General features: G+C 37.6%; 1 protein-coding gene across 1 annotated transcript in view; it reads left to right on the top strand.

Moving 5' to 3' along the window:
- hck (HCK proto-oncogene, Src family tyrosine kinase) overlaps window positions 1-26,114 on the top strand; it is a 42,364-nt gene extending 16,250 nt beyond the window's left edge. The window contains exons 3-13 of the mRNA XM_057857565.1: window positions 3,065-3,098; window positions 9,504-9,597; window positions 9,710-9,805; window positions 10,182-10,285; window positions 11,274-11,423; window positions 11,586-11,738; window positions 11,827-12,009; window positions 16,734-16,810; window positions 19,112-19,265; window positions 20,393-20,524; window positions 20,741-26,114. Coding sequence (XP_057713548.1) covers window positions 3,065-3,098; window positions 9,504-9,597; window positions 9,710-9,805; window positions 10,182-10,285; window positions 11,274-11,423; window positions 11,586-11,738; window positions 11,827-12,009; window positions 16,734-16,810; window positions 19,112-19,265; window positions 20,393-20,524; window positions 20,741-20,943 — 1,380 coding nt within the window. The 3' untranslated portion in view covers window positions 20,944-26,114. The remainder of the gene's footprint in view (window positions 1-3,064; window positions 3,099-9,503; window positions 9,598-9,709; window positions 9,806-10,181; window positions 10,286-11,273; window positions 11,424-11,585; window positions 11,739-11,826; window positions 12,010-16,733; window positions 16,811-19,111; window positions 19,266-20,392; window positions 20,525-20,740) is intronic.
- Window positions 26,115-26,307: the final 193 nt, after the last annotated feature.

Here is a 26,307-nt window from a genome sequence, read left to right as displayed (position 1 = left end):
CACTTGCTGAATGTGCCAGTCCATTTTTGCCCTGAAACACACGTTTGATTGGCTGATGACTTGACACCCCCCCCTCCCCCCCCCCCCCACACACACACACACCTATTCACAGCCCAACAGAAATACAAGCCGCCTGCCCCGTCCCCTTTAAAGACAAGGGATATTAGAAGTTTTTTTCCGCCAGCAGCCACTGTAAGTAATGTAAAAAGACATCAATGTTGTGGAGGAACACTTCACTAATTTTGCTATTGCTACAGTGCTTCAAGTCGATTTTACTCACTGAGATTTCTTGAAATAAGAAAAACAGCTAGCTGAAAATAAGCTTAACACTCATTTTAAGCAAAAAGTTTGTATATTTAATCTTAAAAATCTTAAAAGAAAACAGAGATGTTGTTAATTCAACAATATTGTTCAAAACATTATTTGAAAGATTTTTTTTTCTTGATTTAGGTGAAAGATTTACATGTATGGGCTCAATACGAACAAATAGTAATATTTAATTAAAGTAAGTGGAAGAATCTGACACATTAATCTGTTAACTAGCCTTTAACACTCAAAAAAAGATAGAAAAAATTATTTGACTTGGTCTAAAAAATATTTCAGACTAAGACGTTATAAATTTGCAGTGTGAAAATCAGTAGAGTCAATACAGATTTATTTTGCATTAATCATTTAGCCTATCAATTAATTAGGTTCATATTGGTAAGAAATGTAGCCCTGACCCCCATTCACCAAATATATTTGGTCTTATTAATGTCTCGTCCCCAGCAAAAAGTGTACATGCAGTTTATGCTGTTATATCGTCCCTACTAATATTAAGACCAAACCTACGCCCTTGAGCTGCCGAATTCTTTTCATATACTCGGCTAAGCTATTTAAAAGTACATTTTTCATAATGTCCACTTTAAAAACTATACAGTGGGGCAAATAACTATTTAGTCAACCACCAATTGTGCAAGTTCTCCTACTTGAAAAGATTAGCGAGGCCTGTAATTGTCAACTTGGGTAAACCTCAACCATGAGAGACAGAATGTGGAGAAGAAAAAAAAACAGAAAATCACATTGTTTGATTTTTAAAGAATTTATTTTCAAATTAGAGTAGAACATAAGTATTTGGTCAGCTACAAACAAGCAAGATTTCTGGCTTTAAAAGTGGTCTAACTTCTTCTAACGAGGCTCCAGTCGTTACCTGTATTAATGGCACCTGTTTTAACTTATTATCGGTATAAAAGACACCTGTCCACAAACTCAGTCAGTCACACTCCAAACTCCACTATGGCCAAGACCAACAGGCAATAGGTAAAACGGTTGGTGTAAAGAAATCAACTGTGGGAGCAATTATTAGAAAATGGAAGAGACACAAGACCACTGATAGTCTCCCTCGATCTGGGGCTCCATGCAAGATCTCACCCCGTGGCGTCAAAATGATAACAAGAACGATGAGCAAAAATCCCAGAACCACACGGGGGGACCTAGTGAATGACCTACAGAGAGCTGGGACCACAGTAACAAAGGCTACCATCAGCAACACAACGCGCCGCCAGGGACTCAAATCCTGCACTGCCAGACGTGTCCCCCTGCTGAAGAAAGTACATGTCCAGGCCCATCTGCGGTTCGCTAGAGAGCATTTGGATGATCCAGAAGACGACTGGAAGAATGTGTTATGGTCAGATGAAACCAAAATAGAACTTTTTAGTAGAAACACAGGTTCTCGTGTTTGGAGGAGAAAGAATACTGAATTGCATCCGAAGAACACCATACCCACTGTGAAGCATGGGGGTGGAAACATCATGCTTTGGGGCTGTTTTTCTGCAAGTGGATCAGGATGACTGATCTGTGTAAAGGAAAGAATGAATGGGGCCATGTATCGAGAGATTTTGAGTGGAAATCTCCTTCCATCAGCAAGGGCATTGAAGATGAGACGTGGCTGGGTCCTTCAGCATGACAATGATCCCAAACACACAGCCAGGGCAACAAAGGAGTGGCTTCATAAGAAGAGTTTCAGGGTCCTGGGGTGGCCTAGCCAGTCTCCAGATCTCAACCCCATAGAAAATCTGTGGAGGGAGTTGAAAATCCGCGTTGCCCAACGACAGCCCCAAAACATCACTGCTCTAGAGGAGATATGCATGGAGGAATGGGCCAAAATACCAGAAACAGTGTGTGAAAAGCTTTTGAAGAGTTACAGAAAACGTTTGGCCTCTGTTATTGCCAACAAAGGGTACATGACAAAGTATTGAGATAAACAAATACACTTTTTCCACCATGATTTGCAAATAAATTCTTTAAAAATCAATCAATGTGATTTTCTGGGTGTTTTTTCCACATTCTGTCTCTCATGGTTGAGGTTTACCCATGTTGACAATTACAGGCCTCTCTAATCTTTTCAAGTAGGAGAACTTGCACAATTAGTGGTTGACTAAATACTTATTTGCCCCACTGTATGTATCTTTAGTAAAGTACATGTCAAATGTATTTGAAAAATACAAGAAATGAAGGAAATGTCCATACTTTTATGCTGCTTTTACAAAAACATGACATTTGACAAAAAGTTAGTCCATACAAATTGTTTGTGGTCTTGCAATTTTAAGGACAGCTAACTGTATCTTGAAAGTGATCATGTGTTAGGAATTTAAAAATGGACAGACTTTGATGTGTGTCATCATGGGTAGCAGTGCACGGCTGCTATCTATCAAGTGTAGTTCCTCTGGCCTTCGCTTCCTGTCGTTCACCCAAAGTGAAGAAAGAAGAAGTGACGAAAGCAGAAGCAGAGCGTCAAGAAGGCTGGAGATGCGTGATTAAAACCTCACTATTAAGCAACGTCTAACATAAGTCAACCTATAAATGCAGCATGATAGCACACACAGCTACTTTTACTTCCTGGTTGCTTTTTCTATACTTGGCTAGTGGAAAAAAACTGCTAGAAAGACCCTAATAATTTAAGTTAATTGCAAAGTAAAAAATAACTCCTTGTACTTGCAAAGTGTTTGTTTACATGAAGCAATGTCAGTAGCATAATGCTGATATACACCCTTATAATAGTCTCTTCTCTCATTTTTGTCCACAGCACAAGGTCCCATCTATTGCAAACATGACAGATGGTTCGTCCCAATTTTTCTTTTCAAACTTCTACTGCTTTATTGTTATGCTCTGTTACTTGTATATGGCAAAAAACACAGACAAGACTGAAAAAACAGTTTCTGCCCCTGCACTCCTCTTTAAAAGAAACTGCTGTATTTTAAACCAAAGCAACTGTTGTGTTTGATCAAACAATATGTCTATATGCTGCCATAGCAGATTCATGGCGCATGAAGTCCCCGAACTGTTTTTAATTTGTCCGTTTTGCCCTGAAAACCCCCGTTTACAGACGTCGCGCAATGTTTCAACCCAGCCATAAAACGAAGGTAATTAATTATATTTGATTCAAAATGTCCGTCGTTTTTAGCTTAGAATCAGTAAATGATGTCTCATATTTTGTTTTTTTAGAAAAAAAAACAACAACTTTAAAATATTATTCACTCACATATTTTAAACTTTCAAACAACTTATGTCACGATGAAAAAAATGGCGTCTGTAAAAAAGTCATGGATATCTACCTCATAACTATCGCTTAATTGTATTTTTTTGTTACTGTCGCATTTTCGCCGATATGTTAGATGATAAATAATCGATCCAAACAAATAAAAATTGAAAAAAAAACATTTTAAATGGTAAATATATGAAAAACAAAATCTCAACCACTCCTTGATGTCTGCGATTTCTGCATCGCGACCAATGTTATATGACCATGTTTCACCTATAAAATCCCCAAAAAATCCAGCTGTGGCCATTCACAGCAGTGTCTTGACACTCAGTGATACATGCTAAATGGAGTTTTTGGATCGAAACAACGTACCGTAATTTCCCGAATATAACGCACACTTTTTTTCCCCAAAATCAACTTGTAAAATCATGATGCGCATTATAAATGGGTACATGGATGGAGACAGAAATATATATATATTACATATATACATATATATATATATATATATATATATATATATATATATATATATATATATATATATATATATATATATATGAACCATTTTCTTTTTAATTGACACGGCCACGTTGTGTTGAAGAAACGTATGCGGCGACCTGTTGCCAACCATTACGGTACGTGACGTCACCATTTTGTTTCGGTAATACTTAACTCTAATCGGCCGAATCATTTCGTATGTGTTAAATTCTGCTTTTTTCACTCTTCGTAAAGCACAGAATTTAGTTTCTTGAACTCATTCTAGTCAACGTTTATTGCAGCTCCGCAACTCGGACCATAACAAACGTAAGCACACACTTCTTGTGTCCGTCAACTATATCTGTCCCTCGGGAAACTCAAACCCAAATAACAATAGTTCCTATTGTTACTGTCGTGTTGACAGCGATGAGCTCTCACGGATTTCCGACTTACATTCTCACTTTCATTTTACCGTATCAATCCATGGAAGAAACATTTATTCATCATGATGAAACGAGCAAATTATACAGCAGCCTTTAAAAGAAAAGTCACATCTGTTTTGTTTTCTCCTGGATTCTGGTAAGTTGGAGAAGTTGTCAGATCATATTATTACCGTAAATATTGTCAGTTTATGCTAATGTTTTGAACTTCCAATGTGCTATGCTTGTGCTGTGTTTCACCGGTTAGTAAAATGACATTTCTGTATCTGTACACGAGCTTTGTTTTCATGTATTCTTCTATGTATTTATTGGTGCTAAAATTAGGGTGCGCATTATAAGCGGGTACCTACAATAATTTTCTCTAGATTTTACAAGTAAATTTGGGGTGCGCATTATACACGGGTGTGCCTTATATTCGGGAAATTACGGTAAATAGGCGATAATATCTCGTTAAAGTCATGGCGTCTGTAATTCTGCTCTTGCGTGCTCTCACCTCCAGATAGGGTTTTGCTGTTTAAAAAACTGTTTTGTTTTTTTTTGTTTTTTGTTTTTTAATGCCCTCCTGTTCAAAATTTTTCTTCCTCCAGAAAATTGAGATTTTAAGCTTTCCAATGATGTATCACGCATGCATATCGGACAATTTTGAAAGTTGGCCATATTGGGGTTCTCAGAGCGGAACTTCAAGTCACCTGAGTGTTTTCCGCCATTTGCATCTCTTGCAATGTATCTCATCGGAATAGCAAGGGCTACCACTAATGCAACATAGCCCAACATAATAGGGCAGCACACATATAAAACAAAGTTGAACAAAGGAAGGAGTGTATTTTGAGCCACTTGATTACATCTTATATCATTACCTGACAGACCTCAGCACTGAAACTTTTCAACAAAAAAGACAGTAACAAGTGCCCACATACAGTGGAACCGCTAATGTTGAACGCAATTTTTTGTGGAATGGTGATCACCTTTGATTTAATTAGATTCAAATGTAACTCTTAAATATCAATGTGCTGTACTTGCATATAAAATCATAGAAATAAATTATATTTAAAAAAATTACCACCATAGTATCGTACTTTTTGGACTATAAACCGCTCTAGTTTTTTTCCCTCATTTTGAATCCTGCTGCTTATAGTCCAGTGTGGCTTTTTTCTTGATTTATTTGAGTTAAAAAGTAACACTTTATTTGACAAAGGTGTCATAAGACCGTCATGATTATGACATGACACTGTCATGGGCATTAATGAATGCTTGTGACAGATGTAATTAAGTGTCATCTGGCAAATTTAGTCACTAACCGCATTTATGTCCAGTCCGTATCTTTTACATCCATTCAATAGTGAGATAATTTGCCAAATGACACTTAATGAAATCTGTCATAAGGATTCATTAATTCTCATGACAGTGTCATGCCATAATGGCGTACCGCACGCATGCTATTTTTAGACCATGACGTCGCATCGTAAAGCAGAAGGAAAGCAGAAGTGGGACATTACAGACCCGCCCTCGCATAGAAGCAATGTTATTTCTGCTACTTCTCTCTGGTAATTTTTCAAAAATGAACATGCCGATCACACATTGCATTTTTGGAACTTGTAGAAACGATACTAGACATTATGACATATGAAGGATATGAAGGATGTTTTCTTCTTACGTTTCCCGAAACCAAAAACTCGGGCGGAAAAAAATGTGAAGAATGAATCAACTTGCGCGGACTTTTAACACCAGCTTGGTGAATCCATTCACATTTCATATGCAGTAACATTTTGTTGGGTTGGCATAGTCTTTCAGAGGACAAAGAGGTAAGCCATTTTGATATTTTAACTTATTTTTAGCGTGACGTTGTGCCGTACTGCTTCTGTCTGACAGTGAATGACTTGAAAAGAATTAAAATGGTATCTGACTGCCACTGTTACCGTTTCTGTTGTAAAAATAAAAAACAACAACAACACCTTTAGTAAGGGGGAAATGTAAATAAATTATAGAATTAAGATTTGTTATCAATGAAAGACATTAAAAGTGTTCTGGCTGTCACTGAGTAGCATTTGCGATCACTACACAAAATATAAATTACCCCCAAGAACGGTCAGAGACATAGAACAACCAGAGGATATAATATATAGGAAAAACAGGGCTGGTGGTAAAGGATAGCTTGTTGAAACAGGAGAATGTCATTGTCAGTCGCGTAAGGAAAAGTTGACGATAAAAAAGCTAAGGCTATGCTAAGGTCGGCTCGTTTTTTTCATCTTTTTCAGCCCTCGACACTCAAGCCATCTCTTTAACTGAACATTTTTATGTACTTCCACATCTTTGCAAGTAAATTTGGCACCAGGGAAATCATTTTCAGAGAGAATTGGTAGGTTTAGCTTTACAAACATCTCCTTCGTACACGATTTCCATTCATTTCCTATTCGGGACAAACGGCAGCGTGTCCTCCCTTAACAACAGTAGCTAACGTCATGAATATAAATGAGCGGAAGTGACGTGTTGCTTGCGGTACGCCATTATGTGGGTCTAACGACAGTCTCATGACACCGCTGTCAAATAAAGTGTTACCGGTTAATATCTTTTGGTGTAAATATCTCATAATACAGTGAGGTCAGCTGCGGCTTATAGTCCCGTGCGGCTAATCTATGAAAAAATGTCTTTTTCGTGTCAAATTTAGTGGGTGCGGCTTAAAGTCATGGGGGGGGGCCTTATAGCCCGAAGACAACGGTAAGTCATTTATTAATTCAAGCGGTAAATAACATTTTGACTTTGGGCAAATTGGCTTCATACCTGTAAAGGACAGGAAGTAATAAAATGGATGGACTTGAACATTCTTTCAAGTCTAACTAGTATAAATGAGTTAATACTCTTAGTAAAACATTCAGTCTTATTGGTATGATGGATGTGTCACGGGAAATTCAGCGGCCATATTATTACTGTTACAATGTGCAAACAAGTTCAGTACTTAGGTATGGTCAATGAAATATTGTAATAAAATATAACAACAGAAAAAAAACTCTTGCTTAAATTGGTAAAAGGGATATGCGTGATGACAGCGGAATTTTATTTATTTTTACTGTTTACCTACTTTCTGCAACTTCCCTTTTCTGTTAATCTTATGTAGACAGTTTCCTGTTGTTATCTTGTTGGTATCCAGATAGACATTGTATGGAGTAAAAGTAAGGCTTTGATGTCGTTCCATCCATTTAATTTAATGCATACCAGAGATCAAAATGTGTGTGTGACCTGGTTGAAGATTGTCATCTACAGTATGTGATTTGATTGCAATCGCTTTTGCAAATCAAACCACTCTGCAAAATAGTACATTTTAAATGTAGTGTCACACCACACTTTGTCATTAAGTACCCGCCCACAGGCTGACTCATACAGTAACCCTAGAACTGGCCGGATAGCAACACAGGTCACTGTTTCATTCATGTAGAAACTAGAAAGTCAGCCAAACTCAATTTATTTTGCAAGAAATCCCTAAGCATTTTGAAAATCAGGGTTTTACTGTGTTTAGGGCCATTTCGATAAAGATTTAATTTGTAGATGGTACACAATTTCCTTGTTCACTGACAGTGCAATGCCATGCTGCTGCTAAGCTAGACAGATACAGTTTAAAAATGTGAACATTTGTTATGGTGTACTACATTACTTAATAATAATGGCTCGCGATCATTGACACCGCATGTGTGTGAGAGATCGGATTTATTTATTTTTTTAAATAATTTATTAGTCCAGCGCGGCGGCCCGATCTGACCTGACCCGAACGTGAATGCTTAACATTTTGGGCCCAACCGGGTCGGGTCGGGCCCAAAATATTAATGGGGTTTGGGCACAAGATCTAACCTCTAAGAGATAGGACATTACATAACAATGGCTGAAGCGGAGAAAGAGGGAGCGAGAAAGATTATTGATGCACCTAAGACAGACTAAAGCAGACATCTGGAGACATTTTGGCTTCTACGAGGTTGGTGGGAAACTTGACCAGAGTTATGCGTGCGTAAAAAAAAATGAACCATGAGAAAAATAATGCAAATGGGGAAACCAAATCCATTGCATCACCGGAATTGCGCAGGGAAGATTTTTGAACATACTTATATATTTTAAAATGCGCCGAATCGATTCGGCTTGTTGCCCGCATCGAATCGAATCGTCCATGCCCCGCATCGGGATGCATCGCCGCATCGATTATTGTTGACACCACTAGTACTTACCTTGTTTCAATCGGTGATACATGCTACATGGACTTCATATAGCATGTATCACCGAGTGTCAAGACACAGCTGTGAATGGCCACAGCCAGATTTTGGGGGGATTTTATCGGTGAAACATGGTCATATAACAAGGGTCTTAATGCAGAAATCGCAGACATCGAGGAGTGGTCGAGATATTATTTTTCTTATATTTACCCTTTAAACATTTTTTTTCAATTTTTCTTTGTTTGGATCGATTATTTGTCATCTAAAATATTAGGGAAAATATGACGTAACAAAAAAATACAATTAAGTGATAGTTACGAGGTAGATATCCGTAACCTTTTTACAGACACCATTTTTTTCATTGTGACGTAATTTGTTTAAAAGTTTAAAATATGCGAGTGAATAATATTTTTGTTTTGTCCCCCCCACCCCCCAAAAAAAAAAACTAAATATAAGACATCAATTAATGATTCAAAGCTAAAAATGACAGACATTTCGAATAATAAGGATAATTACTGAGCTTCTTTTTATGGCTAGGTTGAAACAAAAGCGGTTGCGCAATGTCTGTAAACGGGGGTCTCCAGGGTAAAATGGACAAATTCAAAATAGTTTGGGGGCTAAATGTGCCATGAATCTGCTATGGCAGCATATAGATATATTGTTCTATCAAACACAACAGTTCTTTTCGCTTGAAATATAGCAGTTTGTTTTAAAGACGGGTGCAAGAGCAGAAACTGCTATTTCAGTCTTGTCTGTGTTTTCCGCCATGGACATTGTCAAGAAACAAATATAAAGTTGGACATTCGTCCATTGGTACATTCATTTTCTAATTCAAACATGAAATTCTATTCTTCTTCCATGTTCGAACAGGAGACAACATTGCTATAGCATTGTATGATTATGATGCAATTCATGATGGCGACCTTGGCTTCAAGAAGGGAGACAAACTTAAAATTTTGGAGGAGTAAGTACAGAGTTCCCATTATATAGCTCAGCTTTCATGTTGGATTCAGTTACAAAATATATATATATGTATTTATATCACAGCAATATAATATACTTGTCACTCTCTATAGATCAGGAGAATGGTGGCGAGCAATGTCAATTAGTTCAGGTCAAGAAGGCTTCATCCCGAGCAATTATGTTGCTAAGGATACGCTCGAAGCAGAGGAGTAAGTAGACCCATACATCACAAAAACTTGTGCAATGCTACACCTGCTGTACAGTTGGGGGGAAAAGTGTCTTTTCTTGCCATGAAACCAGTTTTGTGTTTCCTATCAATTAAAAACTTCATAAATAACGAAAAATATTTTTGGATGAACAAAACCTAAAACCTATGTGTAAATAATTCTAAACCTGACAGCATAAAATGTGTGCATGTCCGTGTTTGTGTAAGCTTCATTTTTCATGAATGCGGGTTGTAATTTGGTTAATGTAATTAAACTTGGCGGTAAAGTATATTAGAAGCATGGCACACAGCTTGAGAGCCTTGTTTTGGACTATAGTGAGATGTGGTTTCAACTCTTATGTGTGTTTCCTGTTGTTGAGGTGGTTTTTCAAGGGTGTGAGCAGGAGAGATGCCGAGAGGCAGCTGCTGGCCCCAGGGAACAAAGTTGGATCGTTTATGATCCGAGACAGTGAGACCAACAAGGGTGAGTCACGTATTGCTACTGTATATTTCGAACTTTATAGAACATGCAATTTCACCAAAGATAAACATGTTACGGGGAACAATTTAATTGATACCTCCCTGGCTCTGGCATATTTGCCTACAGTTTGTTGGTGAGAAACAGTCATTTTTTTCACAATTTAATAAAGTCCCAGCCTCTAGGTACACAAAAATCTGTTGTCTACTGTGTTAACCAAATATTCACTTTCCGGAACATTTATATACAGTAAATGGTCATAGACATAATATATTGACATGACACAGGGCGCAGGGCTGATCTGTAGGGGGCTTATTTGTAAAAAACTTCAAATTCAAATATTTTCAAAACCAAAGCTGCTACTGAACTAAAACCAAAACAGGCACCTACCTTAGCCATATATGAGTCTCAATGAGCAGCGGCATGTAAAAATTCAAAGTCATTCCCTTATAAAATCCCGATTCATTATTTTTTATATAAGTATAACAAAACTTAAAATGGCTTTAAAATTCTCAGATTTTACACTAGATGCACAAAAATCACCAAATGCAGAGTTTTTGCCCAAAATAGCAACTTTAATTTTTCTTTATGTACTGCAAGTTTTCAACAGCTAATAAATCACTCAATTTTCACATCAGAAACTTAATACGTGAGGAAAACATGCAGAATCAATTATAATTTATTAATACATTATTAATAAATTCTATATACAATCACAACTTATTATAGAATAGAATAGCTCTTTATTGTCATTATACAGTTGTATAATGCAAATGTGGAGCATCTCCCTTTACAGTGCAGGATAAGATAAGTTAAAATCTGAAATGTGACTTGCAAGTGTAAAGTATGAAATCTAAAAAAACAAATATAAAATGTGTATGAGTTAGTCCTATAACTCAGCCGGCAGCTGACATAACTAAACACAATGCACAATCCATAATTATTTGTATTGAATTTGATTAATTGTTCATCATTTCTCTTTTTTTGACAACAGGAAGTTTCTCTCTATCCGTCAGGGACAGTGATGGCCCATCTGGTGACACTGTTAAACATTACAAGATCCGTATGCTGGACAATGGAGGATTCTATATTTCTCCTCGGATCACATTCAGCACCCTGCAGGACATGGTCAAGCATTACAAGAGTAGGTTTGGCTAGGTTTCGGAAACTACTCCCAGTGCACACTGACAACAAATTCATGGCTGCTTTAATGTATTCAGGACGATAACATAATTTTTTCATAAGGCATAATAAGCCTATGAATAATACTCTCTTGATAACTTTAGCTATTCCTTATTACCTCTAGAGCAGGGGGATGGCCTTTGCCAAACTCTCACCAACCCTTGCCTGAGTCCTAAACCAGAGAAGCCCTGGGAGAAAGATGCCTGGGAAATCCCAAGGTCGTCACTTAAACTGGAGAAGAGACTTGGTGCTGGCCAGTTTGGAGAAGTTTGGATGGGTACGACACAGCCAAGCACCTCCACTCCGCTAAATAGTGCCTGTAGGAGGTTAGCATTTCATTGTCTCGAATTTAAATATTTTTTTAGCTACATACAACAAACATACCAAGGTAGCAGTGAAGACCATGAAACCAGGAAGCATGTCGGTTGAAGCCTTCATGGCTGAAGCCAACCTGATGAAGACTTTGCAACACGACAAACTGGTCCGACTCAATGCTGTGGTCACCAAGGAGGAGCCCATTTATATTATCACCGAATTAATGGAAAAAGGTATGTCGCTACATCTCTTGAACGAAAATACATTTTTAACTTGGGAAGTTAAAAACTGAGAACTTTAGTATTGAAATACCTTGGAAATGCAAGGTTGCATTGCATATGACTACCTCATAGCATATTCTGAATAATCAACTAGAATAACATTTTTGCTGCATTCCACCCTGCTGTGGAAAAGTAAATATCACATATGGAACGAATGAGTGTTTTACGAAAAGTCAAGGTTCGCAGTGAGTCAGCAACAGGCACACTTTTGCTTAATAGACAATGTTTATTGATTAGAAATTGCAAATAAATGAAGTTTATTGATTACAATCCCATAAAGGCAAGCAAAAACAAATATAACACAGAATAACCAAAGCGCTAGGTCTAGATCAGGGGTGGGCAATTATTTCCACAAAGGGCCGCAGTGGGTGCGGGTTTTTGTTCATACCCATCATGAGGACAGCCTTTCACCAATCTGGTTTCTTACAAGTGCAATCAGTTGATTGCATTTAGGTGCTCCTTGTTTCCACTGAAACCTCATTGGTTATACTGTGTGTGCTGAATCAGTTGGAACAAAGACCAGGACCCACTGCGGCCCTCGAGGACCGGTTTGCCCACCCCTGGTCTAGATTGTCACTGATAACGTCTAAAAACCCCCACGATGCAGTTAAAACACACAAGCACAAGAAACAATGGCGCTAGATATATCAGTTGTCGAAGCTAAAATACCCCCACGCCACAGTTAAAGTACAACGAGTTCCCTGATAATGAATCAAGCTCCTACCTGTCGACAATGAGCAGAGAGCCAAACGCTCCTGGTTTGAGCCTTCAAGGAACACCGCCAAGCGATCACACGTTAAAATCCATGGCAGACTCTACCATGGCCCGGAAATGTCCGGTCTTTATTGGCACATGTCACGTGAGAACAGAGGGGGCCAACCCCTGCTCTCAGGAGACACACTGCCTGCCCAAACATGGTAATTTTAACATGTTTTGCTCAACCTCTTAAGGAGATGAGTCTCGTGTCCAAATATGATTGGTTCACTAGTTGTACTTTTTAGCAGCATCAAATATCTTGGTTACCATAGCAATGAGCTAAACCGCGCCAAAGTGGCGGGCATAACCTGATAAGAAGTTGTACAGTCAGTCCAAAAGAATGTGTGCACATAAAAACAGCAATACACAGTTAGTTACTTTTGAAGGCACTCTCAAAGGCAGTTATTGTTCAAATATCTGTGCAGTTATATATGTGGAACACATTATTGTTCAAATATCTGTGCAGTTATGTATGTGGAACACAATTCGGGTCACAAAAAGGTCATAAGAAAGGTCATAAAAAGGTTACAGGTGTTTTTCTCCATTCAATGAGATACAACCAATGTTCCCTCTAAGCTGCGCGCATGCACAATCGCGCACTGCTTGCACATACTGACCGCACAAGAAAATCTATGCAGCGCACAAAATAAAATTCAACATAACCGTATTGTAGTGTCACTAGGACTACTGTTGGCGCAGCAGTGATGTGTCAGCGCGACACTCCTATTGGTGCGTTCGATACCGCAACGCGACGCTCCAGTTGGTACGTTCGATACGGCAACGCAAGTGGTAGGTTACTGCTCTATAATTGTATATACAGTCCCTGACAAAAGTCTTGTCGCTTATCCATTTTGTAGAAACAATTGCTAATAAGCTGACTTTTAATTATTCAATTGGTTTCAGAAATAGCTCATATGAAAGCTAAGACCCCCCCCCCCCCAAATGATGTTGAATGTACAAAAATATATTTGTTTCACAGATAAAGGATTTATCATTTATCATAAAGGTCAAATTTTGGCAAGACAAAGGTTTTGTCGCCTACAGAAAGTAGTGTGAAAATTGAACAAAAAATGTCCTTCAAATACAAAAATATGTTACACAACATAAGCGAATTAAGTAGTGGTGCTGTGAGATCCAAATTTAATATTTTGTATGACTTCCATGGGCCTGAAGGACTGCATCCATGCGGTTCGGCAAGGATTCATACAATTTATTGATGAAGTCATCAGGAACACCAAAGAAAGCAAATAAAAAAATATGTTACATAACATAAGCGAATTAAGTAGTGGTGCTGTGAGATCCAAATTTAATATTTGGATGACTTCCATAATGCTTTGGCAAGGATTTATACAATTTATTGATGAAGTCATCAGGAATATCAAAGAAAGCAGTCTTGCATGCTTCCCAGAGTTCATCAACATTCTTGGGTTTCATCTTCCATGCTTCCTCTTTCATCCTACCTTAGACATGCTCAATGATGTTCATGTCTGGTGACTGGGCTGGCCAGTCCTGGAGGATCTTGATCTTCTTTGCCTTCAGAAACTTTGAGGTAGAGATTGAAGTATGCGATGGAGCACCATCCTGCTGCAGAATTTGTCCCTTTTTATGGTTAGGAATGTAAGAGGCAGCTAAGATTTGTTGATATTCCAGACTATTTATGTTGCCTTCCACCCTGCAGATCTCTCACACAGCCCATACTGGATGTAACCCCAGACCATGATTTTGCCACAACCAAATGTCACTGTTTTCTGAGTGAATCTCGGATCCATGCAGGCTCCAGTAGGTCTCCTGCAATATTTGCGGCGACTGTGGTGTAATTCAGTGGAAGATCTGAAAAATCCACCTTTTGCCACTTTTCCTGCGTCCATCCTTTTGACGGGCTGTGGGCCTTAGCAAATGCCTGTGCGGTTGTGCGGTGCATGACCTGGGTGGGCGTGGATAAAAATAGAGAGTGAAAAGTCAGCTAGACTCCTGTGCTGATTAACTGAAGCAACATTTCGCTGCCAATTTTTGCCAGCGTTACAGTATTAATTAATGATTAGTATTAGAACTGATATCCTCCAGTTAATTGGACCAACAAAATTGTTTTCTGTACCATTTTGCAATGTAATGCAATAAACAACAGGTGTGTAGCCAATAATATGATACAGTTCACGTCACTTATGCTACGCAGCCAATCATAGCACTGACAGAGTTGCCCAATGTGCCCTGCCCAAACGCGCAGTGCAGGTTAGCTAGCTAATAACAGAGAAGCAGAGTTAAGAGAATCAAATGTAGGGTGACCAAACGTCCTCTTTTGCCCGGACAAGTCCTACTTTCACGTACGGTAGTATCCTCGTCGTCCGGGCGAGTTTTATAAATTCATAAAAATGTCCGGTTTTTATGGTTTTTCACGGGACCAATTTGAAGAGAATCCCTCCGGCCGCTGGGTGGCAGCGCCTGCCTGCGATGCCATGGCTCCTAGTAGTAGGGAGGGAAGGAGTTGTTCCTCTTGTTTTTGTTGGCAGTTTACCCCTATCATGAGGCATTACCGCTATCTACTGGGTTGACGATTTAGCCACAACGCCTGAAGTTTTTTTTACGATAAATACTTACATAATGGCAACTGTTGACTTCTGTCGGAGCTTTGACTGTAAAATCCCGTTTGTTGTCGCATCATTGCGCTGCCGATGATTGTAAACTTTATAGCAAAGTTTGATTTTTGCCTCAGCTAGCTATCAGTAAGCTAAGCCGCGCTAGGCATTATGGGAAACTTAGTTTTGAACTGCTACGTTTGGAAACATGCTAGCTGAATAGTTTGTCAGTTTATTTCGGTTTTCGTTTGTGTGCAATCTAGAACATTGAATGAGAATATCAATTGAATGGGAATAACAATTTCTCAAAGACAATTGTTGTGTTAGTAATTTATAAAAAATTTTAGTTGGCACATAGCCTACTATGTGTATGTGTATTGACTGGACTACATTTCTATGGGTCTGCATTATATATTAAACATATATATTATATATTTATATATTTTTTTAAGTCTTTTTTTTTTTTTTTTTTTTCTTCAAACTGCATTTTTCCATCCAGAATGAAGTGGCACACTTTAAATATATTAAAGTGACATAGGCATCTTTGAGTGAACTTCGAAGTAAAATTCAAGTATCTTAAGGCCGGGCTGAGTGTCCTCTTTTTTGGAAATCAAAATATGGTCACCTTAATCAAATGCTAACCCCTTATCATAACGAAATGAGCGGGCAGTGATATTACACTCATCAATCCAAAGTAAAAAAAAGAAATGCTGTTCTTTTAAGATTGAATGGCTGTCGGAGTATGTGCAAATAGAAGAACAAGCGGCGAAACTGAGTGAGATTTTCTTTTTTTTTTTTCTCAAACCTGTGCTGTATAGCTGCCTAGACACGGAGAATAGGAATCTTGAGTGTCCTTATTATACACATCAGGGAGCTTGTGTGTCTACTCAGACAAGACGGTGAGAATCTTTGAGACAATTTTGTGTTTGTTGCCCCATCTAAGTAGTCTTTCCTTGAAAAAGAGCATCAGGAGTGGACAGATAGACAGCACTCTACCCCAAAAAAATAATAAAAATACCCAACACAATGGCTGGTTGGCAAAAAGAAACAAATAATGTGAATTTCCTAATCTTTACTCCGATGTCCTGCAAAGGACCAAACCAAACAACAAATGGTAAGTAAAACTTGATTTTTAATGGCATTAGAATGTAAGTTATTTCCCCAAAATGTAAATTAAGTTAATCATCTCTTAACAAAATGTCATTAATTTATTAGAAGAAAAAAATATCAGAACTCAAGAAATGTCCCTTTATTACCACTGATGAAAAGTTATGGCTTACAGGAGACATGTAAAGCGCAGTTTATATGCATTTCCCTTGACATGTTTGCATTTGCTTGTGCATACAGGTAGTTTATTAGACTTCCTCAAGAGTGATGAAGGCAGTCACATCCTACTTCCGAAACTCATTGACTTCTCTGCTCAGGTAAGAGTCCTCCATCACATTTAAAGCTTCAAAAGATGATGTGAATATAAATATGACCTGTACATTTGGCACAACAAAAAGAAGTCTTATTTAAAAGTATGGCAAATTTGAATGAATGATATTTTTTTAAATTGCCATGAGACAAAAAAATAAAAACTAGGGCTGTCAAACGATTAAAACTTTTAATCGAGTTAATCACAGCTTAAAAATTAATCAATCGTAATTAATCGCAATTCAAACCATCTCTAATATATGCCATATTTTTCTGTAAATTATTGTTGGAATGGAAAGATAAGACAGATATATACATTCAACATACTGTACATAAGTACTATATTTGTTTATTATAACAATAAATCCACAAGATGGCATTAACATTCTTTCTGTGAAAGGGATCCACGGATAGAAAGACTTGTAATTCTTAAAAGATAAATGTGAGTACAAGTTAACTATTTTTTGGATTCACTTCACAGGGTCTTTAAAGTTGCAATTTGTATAAGTGTTGTGTTGGATTAGTCGAACCATGCAGTACAAGTACACAAATGTAAATTTAACCCACCTAATCAGACATGAATCTTTTCATGTGTCATTTCCTCCTAATACCAACAGTGCTTGTTATCATCAGTCAAGAGTGTTTGCCTTGATAGACCTGACCCTGAGTTGTGTTTTAAGTGTCATACACCTGAATTGACATTTTCCCCCTCATTCAATATTTTCGCTGGAGCATTCCGCTACATCAGGTGCCTGGTCAAATTACCAAATGCTTGATTCTGTTTTAGACCTTGTTTCTGGACGTTATCATTTGAAATGGCAAAATAACTAGTTCAGAGCTCGTTGAAGCTCTCACTGAAAAGGACAAAAAAAAAAAAAAACTGATTTGGGGGAGCTCAAATCCTGTCTATGACCATATTGTCATAGCATAAATTTCTTTTCAGCGGACTGCAGTCCTAATGCACTTTTTGAAATTGTTTAATTTGTTTGCTAATCAACATACAGGACCTTATGTAAGCAACTTGTGTATTATCTAGGGCTGTCAAAATTATCGCGTTAACGTAATTTTTTTAATTAATCACGTTAAAATATTTGAAGCATTAAACACACATGCCCTGCTCAAACAGATTAAAATGACAGCACAGTGTCATGTCCACTTGTTACTTGTGTTTTTTGGTGTTTTGTCGCCCTCTGCTGGCGCTTGGGTGCGACTGGTTTTATGGGTTTCAGCACCATGAGCATTGTGTAATTATTGACATCAACAATGGCAAGCTACTAGTTTATTTTTTGATTGAAAATGTTACACATTTTATTAAAACGAAAACATTAAGAGGGGTTTTATCATAAAATTTCTATAACTTGTACCATATTTTTCAGACTATAAGTCGCAGTTTTTTTAATAGTTTGGCTGGGGGTGCGACTTATACTCAGGAGCGACTTATGTGTGAAATTATTAACACATTATTATATCATTTCACATGTTATTTTGGTATTTTGGAGTGACACTGGTGGTTTGGTAAACTTGTTAGCATGTTCTTTATGCTATAGTTATCTGAATAACTCTTAATAGCTATGTTACGTTAACATACCGGCCATGTTCGCATTTTGTTGTTCATGCATCATGTAACATTATCAGACTGTGCACTTATTTAGCATGTTGTTCTATATTGTATTTTTATTTTAAATGTACCTTTCAAGATGAAATATCTGTTCTATGTGCTGGATTTTATCAAGTAAATTTCCCCCAAAGACGCGACTTATACTCCGGTGCGACTTATATATGTTTTTTTTTCCTCTTCATTGGGCATTTTATGGCTGGTGCGACTTATACTCAGGTGCGACATATAGTCCGAAAAATACGGTACTAACATTTATCTTTTAAGAACTACAAGTCTTTCAATCCATGGATCGCTTTAACATAATGTTAATAATGTTAATGCCATCTTGTTGATTTATTGTTATAATAAACAAATACAGTACTTATGTACAGTATGTTGAATGTATATATCCGTCTTGTGTCTTATCTTTCCATTCCAACAGTAATTTACAGAAAAATATGGCATATTTTATAGATAGTTTGAATTGCGATTAATTATGATTAATTAATTTTTAAGCTGTGATTAACTCGAATAAACATTTTAATCGTTTGACAGCCCTAGTATTATCATATCATTGCAGTAGTAAACCAAAATATGAGTTCCAACTGAAACAGAAAAAAATATCTGCATTGAACGAATGAACCTTTTTCCATTTTGGTATTTTTCTCACTGTTATGTTCTTACTCTTTAACAGTGGCTTCTGTATTTGTAGATTGCAGAGGGCATGGCTTACATTGAGGAGAGAAACTACATCCACCGAGACTTGCGGGCCGCCAACATCCTCGTCAATAAGGCTTTAGTGTGCAAAATTGCAGACTTTGGCCTCGCCCGCATCATTGAAGACAATGAATACACAGCAAGGGAAGGTTCGACATATTAGTTTTATTTAATTTTGTCTTAACCCAGCTGGGAATACAGAAGTTTTAAAGAAGGGAAATACCCATTGGCCCGAATATAAGATGGCCCTGATTATAAGACGACCCCCTCTTTTTCAAGACTCAAGTTTGAAAAAAGACTTTTTGAAGACCAAATTAATTTTTATACAGAAAATAATTACAGTACATCTGAAACAAATGATTATAACAATATATTTGAGAGAAAAAGCATGTTATTTTGCCTCATTCAAATCTTAATACCTGAACATTTAAATATGTAAACTAGGGCTGTCAAAATTATCGCGGTAACGGGCAGTAAATAATTTTTTTGAATTAATGACGTTAAAATATTTGACGCAATTAACGCACATGACCCGCTCAAACACATTAAAATGACATCTAACATTTATCTTTTAAGAACTACAAGTCTTTCTATCCATGGATCGCTTTAACAGAATGTTAATGCCATCTTGTTGATTTATTGTTATCATAAACAAATACAGTACTTATGTACAGTATGTTGAATGTAGATATCCGTCTTGTGTCTTACCTTTCCATTCCAACAATAATTTACAGAAAAAATATTTGAATTGCGACTAATTACGATTAATTAATTTTTAAGCTGTGATTAACTCGATTAAAAATGTAATCGTTTGACAGCCCTAATGTAGACTAAAGTGCAATCACATTCGTAAATGGATGGCTTCTGGTTTTTGAAATGTAAATAAACGGATCTATTGTGATAAAACAACAAAATTGCAATAACTGCATTAACCATCAAAGTGAAGTCTAACTGTAACTGTAGTCGAAACAAATCTGAATAAGGAAAAACATTGCAATAAAATAATGCAAACTGGTTAAACCTGAGAGTAGCTGAGATCTGTCATGACAGAACATCGCTTCAAGATATCTAGCGTCGTGAATGGGTATAATGTCTAGACCGCGAATAAAAGACGACCCCCACTTTTTCAGTCTTATTTCAATGCAAAAAAACACCGTCTTATATTCGGGCCAATACGGTATTTACAAATCTGTTGACCCTGACCGTGAGTTGTAGTTTGGATGTGTGAGAAGATGTGGAGATTACAAACTTGAATAATATATTAATGGTTCTCTAGGAGCACGCTTTCCCATCAAGTGGACAGCCCCTGAAGCCATCAACTACGGCAGTTTCACTATTAAGTCAGACGTCTGGTCTTTTGGTATTTTGCTTACTGAGATCATTAGTTATGGACGCACACCTTACCCAGGTACGACCTCAATGATGCAGTGTTTCCTTGCCTCAAGCTGCTGCAATAGATCAGATTTTTTTGAGAAGCAATTGTTCTGAAAGCTTACACGGTATGAATGAAAACGTAACATTGCGGCATGTAGAAAGAGCTGTTTGTTTTTTTAAACAACAGGAGAAAAGCATAGGTCGTTATTTACCAAATGCCACCAATTAACAGAAGTGATTTCATTTTCAGGCATGACAAACCCCGAAGTGATTCGTTCCCTGGAGAAGGGCTACCGAATGCAGCGTCAGAACAGTTGTCCCAAGGAACTCTATGACATCATGCTGGAATGTTGGAAGAACAAACCAGATGACCGTCCAACCTTTGATTATCTGCAGAGTGTCTTGGAGGATTTCTATACAGCCACAGAAAGCCAGTACCAGCAGCAACCATGACTCATTTCTGTGCTATTTTATGATGTAGTATTTGTACAAAAACTTTATAGTATTTCCTGTGTCCTCTGTGTTTCCATGTAAATCCCTCAATAACCTGATGTCTCAGCAGGCTGTTGACGCAATTTCTTTAAAATACACACACAAACATGAAAAGAACAACACTTTTAATCTGCAATATTTTGGGGGGCGATTGTACAGCGTAATGGATGGATGGATTACAGTAAAACAAGTGAAAACCCAAGAAAAGCTAGTTAAACACAAGAAAAGAATGGGGCCTTTTTTCAATTTGCAAAAATAAGCGCTTCCCTTTACGCACTTCATTAAATGCAACAAAACAGAAACACCTAAAACTAATTCCACCCAATAAAAAATAATACAAACTGATCGATCCATGACACAAAATAATGCATTTCAAAATGATTAATGTTCCTTTCTGTAAATCACAACCCTGGGATTCAGCTGCATACTGGTGAAAAAGAGCTGTTCTTCAAATATGCTATTAACACCATCAAAAATGACATTTTAGAGCTATTTATTTTACAGCTATAAAAGTGTGGTCAAAAATAAAGATTTCAAAGCATGTCCACCATATTTTTTGAAGTGTCGTACAGAAGTCATCCACTCAAAAGTACACAATTTACAAAGTGCTTGTCTTTCTATTTACAAACCATGCAATTGTGTGTCATAGTGAGAAATTTAAGGCCCAAGTACACCAGATGCATGATCGTTGCGGCAGACCCGGCGGCATGGGCGGGCATTAGGGGGCCGGGCCCGCCCTGAGGGACGGCTGTGCCCGCCCTAGCTCGATTAAACTGTGCTGTGTAATTTTTCTTTTTATAATCTTCCACAAACACACACACATGGAGAGAATGAACCCTATATTCCAGTGTTTTTCAACCGATTGTGCCGCCACCGTGAGAGATCGTCAGGTGTGCCGCGAGAAATTATCCAATGTCGCTTTTTTTTTAACATCGTCGGACAAAGTTGAAGTAGTAAGGAAGGAATGGGCAAAAAGTTCTCGGTTGTGTGCAGATGAGTCGTGTTGCGTTCAAGAACTGCTTGGATTTCTAGCCATCAGCCACCTTGCTCTCCGCAACAATGTGGACCCCAGCACTTTGTTGTACGGTTTCGGCGTAATTTGTACAAGTGAGCACTGATTTTAAAATGTGTACGCCGTACACTCAGAATCTGTACGTTTTTCATGCATTACGTTTTTTATCTTCCTTCGGATTTTGTCACCGTTTCGGCAATGAGACAATGTGCGTTACTATGCATTACTACTTTGGTTGAATGACGCGTGAAAAGTCAGACACAGAGAAAGAAGAGCGGGAGTGGGAAAGGGGGATCTGTGACGCAGTTGCAAACGCGATGCTAGGCTAGGTGGCTCCAATAATACCTGACTGTAGCCGACAGCCTACAAACTACGCCCACATGATGCTACGCTAGATATCACATGTATATGAACTAGATGCGAAATGATACACTTACCGGCGTTGGTAAACAGCCGCCATCGTAAGGCAGTAGACTTCTCAGAAAGGCTCTTTTGTAGTGAACCTTCCTAGCGAACCTAAGTAACCTTTTATCTAAAATGCTCCTAAATCGGCAAAATCTTGACTTGTATCTATCTTTAAATGATGAAACATTTTTAAAACTTTCACATGTCGAAAGTAGACAGAAGAGAACAAATGCAAAAACTTCAATGGTTGATTCTGATTTTTTTTTTTTTTTAATGAAAAAAAAAAAAAAAACCATGAAAGGTAACACCAGTTACTTTGCCAAGTAACTAATTACTCTTACACTCAGGTAACTGAGTTACTACCTCAATTACTTTTTGGGTTAAGTAATTTGCAACTGTAAATAATTACTTTTTTAAAGTAAGATTAACAGCACTGGTCATAAAGATGCAGTCTGCAGAATGAAAAGTGACGAAAGCGGAGATTTTATTCTGCCAATTTGTTGCCGAACACAATTTGCCCGCAACTGTTGCTGATCACTTCTCAGAATTAGCAAAAGAGTTCCCTGACTCAAAGATTGCATCAGTAAGTTAATTTTACCAATTGACCTTTTTAATTTGTAATTAGACACACTAACGGACTACCTTCTAGTCAATCTGTATTGCGAGCTGAAGTGCCATGAAGTGCAGCCATCAAAAGACATGATAGAAATTGCCAAAAGTGCTACATACAGTGGGGTAAATAAGTATTTAGTCAACCACTAATTGTGCAAGTTCTCCCACTTGAAAATATTAGAGAGGCCTGTAACTGTCAACATGGGTAAACCTCAACCATGAGAGACCGAATGTGGGAAAAAAAAAACAGAAAATCACATTGTTTGATTTTTAAAGAATTTATTTGCAAATCATGATGGAAAATAAGTATTTGGTCTATACCAAAAATTAATTTCAATACTTTGTTGTGTACCCTTTGTTGGCAATAACGTAAGCCACACGTTTTCTGTAACTCTTCACAAGCTTTTCACACACTGTTGCTGGTATTTTGGCCCATTCCTCCATGCAGATCTCCTCTAGGGCAGTGATGTTTTGGGGCTGTCGTTGGGCAACACAGACTTTCGACTCCCTCCTCACCCCGTGGCATCAAAATGATAACAAGAACGGGGAGCAAAAATCCGAGAACCACATGGGGGGCTAGTGAATGACCTCCAAAGCTGGGACCACAGTAACAAAGGCTACTATCAGTAACACAATGCGCCACCAGGGACTCAAATCCTGCACTGCAAGACGTGTCCCCCTGCTGAAGAAAGTACACATAGAGGCCCGTATGTAGTTCGCTAGAGAGCATTTGGATGATCCAGAAGAGGACTAGTAGAATGTGTTATGGCCAGATGAAACCAAAATAGAACTTTTTGGCAGAAACCCAGGTTCTCTTGTTTGGAGGAAAAAGAATACTGAATTGCACCATGCCCACTGTGAAGCATGGGGGTTGAAACATCATGCTTTGGGCCTGCTTTTCTGCAAAGGGACCAGGACGACAGATCTGTGTAAAGCAGGGATCCCCAAACTTTTTCCTGTGAGGGCCACATAACTTTTCCCTTCTCTGATGAGGGGCCGGGTCAGTTTGTAACAGAAAAAGTGTGACGATTGCAGGAGTGCCTAAATGTAAAAAGTTATTGTTTTTCAGAAAGCCACACTCAAATAACCCTTTCTGGATTCTTCACGGAACAAAATTAAATCAAAATAATAATAACACAATAAAATATAATATAATATATTAATTAGGGCTGTCAAAATTTTCGCATTAACGGGCGGTAATTAATTTTTTAAATTAAACACGTTAAAATATTTGACGCAATTAACGCACATGCCCCGCTCAGACAGATTTAAATGACAGTACAGTGAAATGCCCACTTGTTAATTGTGTTTTATGGAGTTTTGCCGCCCTCTGCTGGCGCTTGGGTGCGACTGATTTTGTAGGCTTCAGCACCCATGAACATTGTGTAAGTAATCATTGACATCAACAATGGCAGGCTACTAGTTTGTTTTTTGATTCAAATTTTTACAAATTTTATTGAAACGAAAACATTAGGAGGGGTTTTAATATAAAATTTCTATAACTTGTACTAACATTTATCTTTTAAGAACTACAAGTCTGTCTATCCATGGATCGCTTTATGTTAATGTTAATCATGTTAATGCCATCTTGTTGATTTATTGTTATAATAAACAAATACAGTACTTATGTACCGTATGTTGAATGTATGCACCCATCTTGTGTCTTATCTTTCCATTCCAACAATAATTTACAGAAAAATATGGCATATTTTATAGATGGTTTGAATTGCGATTAATTACGATTAATTGATTTTTAAGCTGTAATTAACTCGATTAAAAATTTTAATCGTTTGACAGCCCTAATAATAATGTAATAATAACACTATTAATTAAATAGATAATAACCAAATAACCCTCTCTGGGTTATTCACAGAAAAAAAGCCATGAAATAAATAACACTATTGGATAAATAAATAAATAAATAATTGTTCAGGGGGCCGGACCAAATGTGGAGACGGGCCATATCCGGCCCGCGGGCCGTAGTTTGGGGACCCCTGGTGTAAAGGAAAGAATGAATGGGGCCATGTATCAAGAGATTTGAGTGAAAATCTCCTTCCACCAGCAAGGGCATTGAAGATGAGGCGTGGCTGGGTCTTTCAGCATGGCAGTGATCCCAAACACACAGCCAGGGCAACAAAGGAGTGGCTTCGTAAGAAGCATTTCAAGGTCCTGGAGCAGCCTAGCCAGTGTCCAGGTCTCAACCCCATAGAAAATCTGCGGTAGCAATGCTCGCCGACTACGACTCACCTACCTGTTGTGTTCCTAGGTAAACCTGCTGACAACACATCCCGATTGGTCACCATCTCTCTTCTTGGATCATTTGACAAAGAAAATTTGTTCAATGGAGTGGTTCCATTTGTCCTGTGTCGGACTCAAACAAGCCCCTGCAGCAGACGCCATCTGGGTCTGCCCTTCTCGTCGATGAACTGCGGGCTTTTAACTTGTGAAAATGCAAGAACTTTAATGCACATATTTATTCTGCCTGGCTATTTAACTATGGCCAGTGACGTATTATTATTATTATTTTTTTTTTTAAACCACTTTGACAAAGACACGTTTCATTGTAATGTTGAATTTATATATTCTATTATTATTTTTAAATTATAATATTCTTATTTGCACTTATGGAGACTTTAGACTGTCAATTCAAATAGTGTTGGAAAAGTTGCAATACCTAAAATAGAAATGCAAGAACTGTAAAGTACATATTTATACACCTTTATTTACCTAAGGCCACTGGATGTTTTTTAACTGCTTTGAAAAAATACAGGTTTTGTTGTGATCTTGTATTTATATAGTATATAGCTTTTTATAATGTATTATGTATTATAATATTTGCTGCCCCCTGCCAGAGTGTGGGCCATTTTGTACTAAAAGGATTTTAAACTGTCAGTTCAAATACTGTGTTGGAGACTAGTACTTGCAATACTTAAAATGGAAATGCAAGAACTTTAAAGCACATATTTATCCTGTCTGGCAATTTACCCAAGGCCAGTAAATAGTGTTTTAAACTGCTTTGACAAAGACACGTTTATTGTGATCTTGTATTTGTGTAATACTTATAATTATATAATATTTGCTGCCACCGTCAGAGGGTGGGCCTTGTTTGCACTAATTTAAAGATTTTAAACTGTCAATTCAAATATCGTATTGGAGAAATTGCATTACTTGAAATAAATCTATTGCAACTTATCAGTCCCAGTTCTTGTCAACAACACTGTCCAAAAATTGTCAATGCATATTCCAAATAGAATAACAAAATTAAGTCACCTGACTTTGTAATTATTACACCTGTT

This window comes from Corythoichthys intestinalis, chromosome 2, assembly GCF_030265065.1.
Source record: "Corythoichthys intestinalis isolate RoL2023-P3 chromosome 2, ASM3026506v1, whole genome shotgun sequence".
NCBI classification, from domain to species: Eukaryota; Metazoa; Chordata; class Actinopteri; order Syngnathiformes; family Syngnathidae; genus Corythoichthys; species Corythoichthys intestinalis.
The sequence above is the reverse complement of the archived record's forward strand: the minus strand, read 5'-3'. Positions and strand labels throughout refer to the sequence as shown.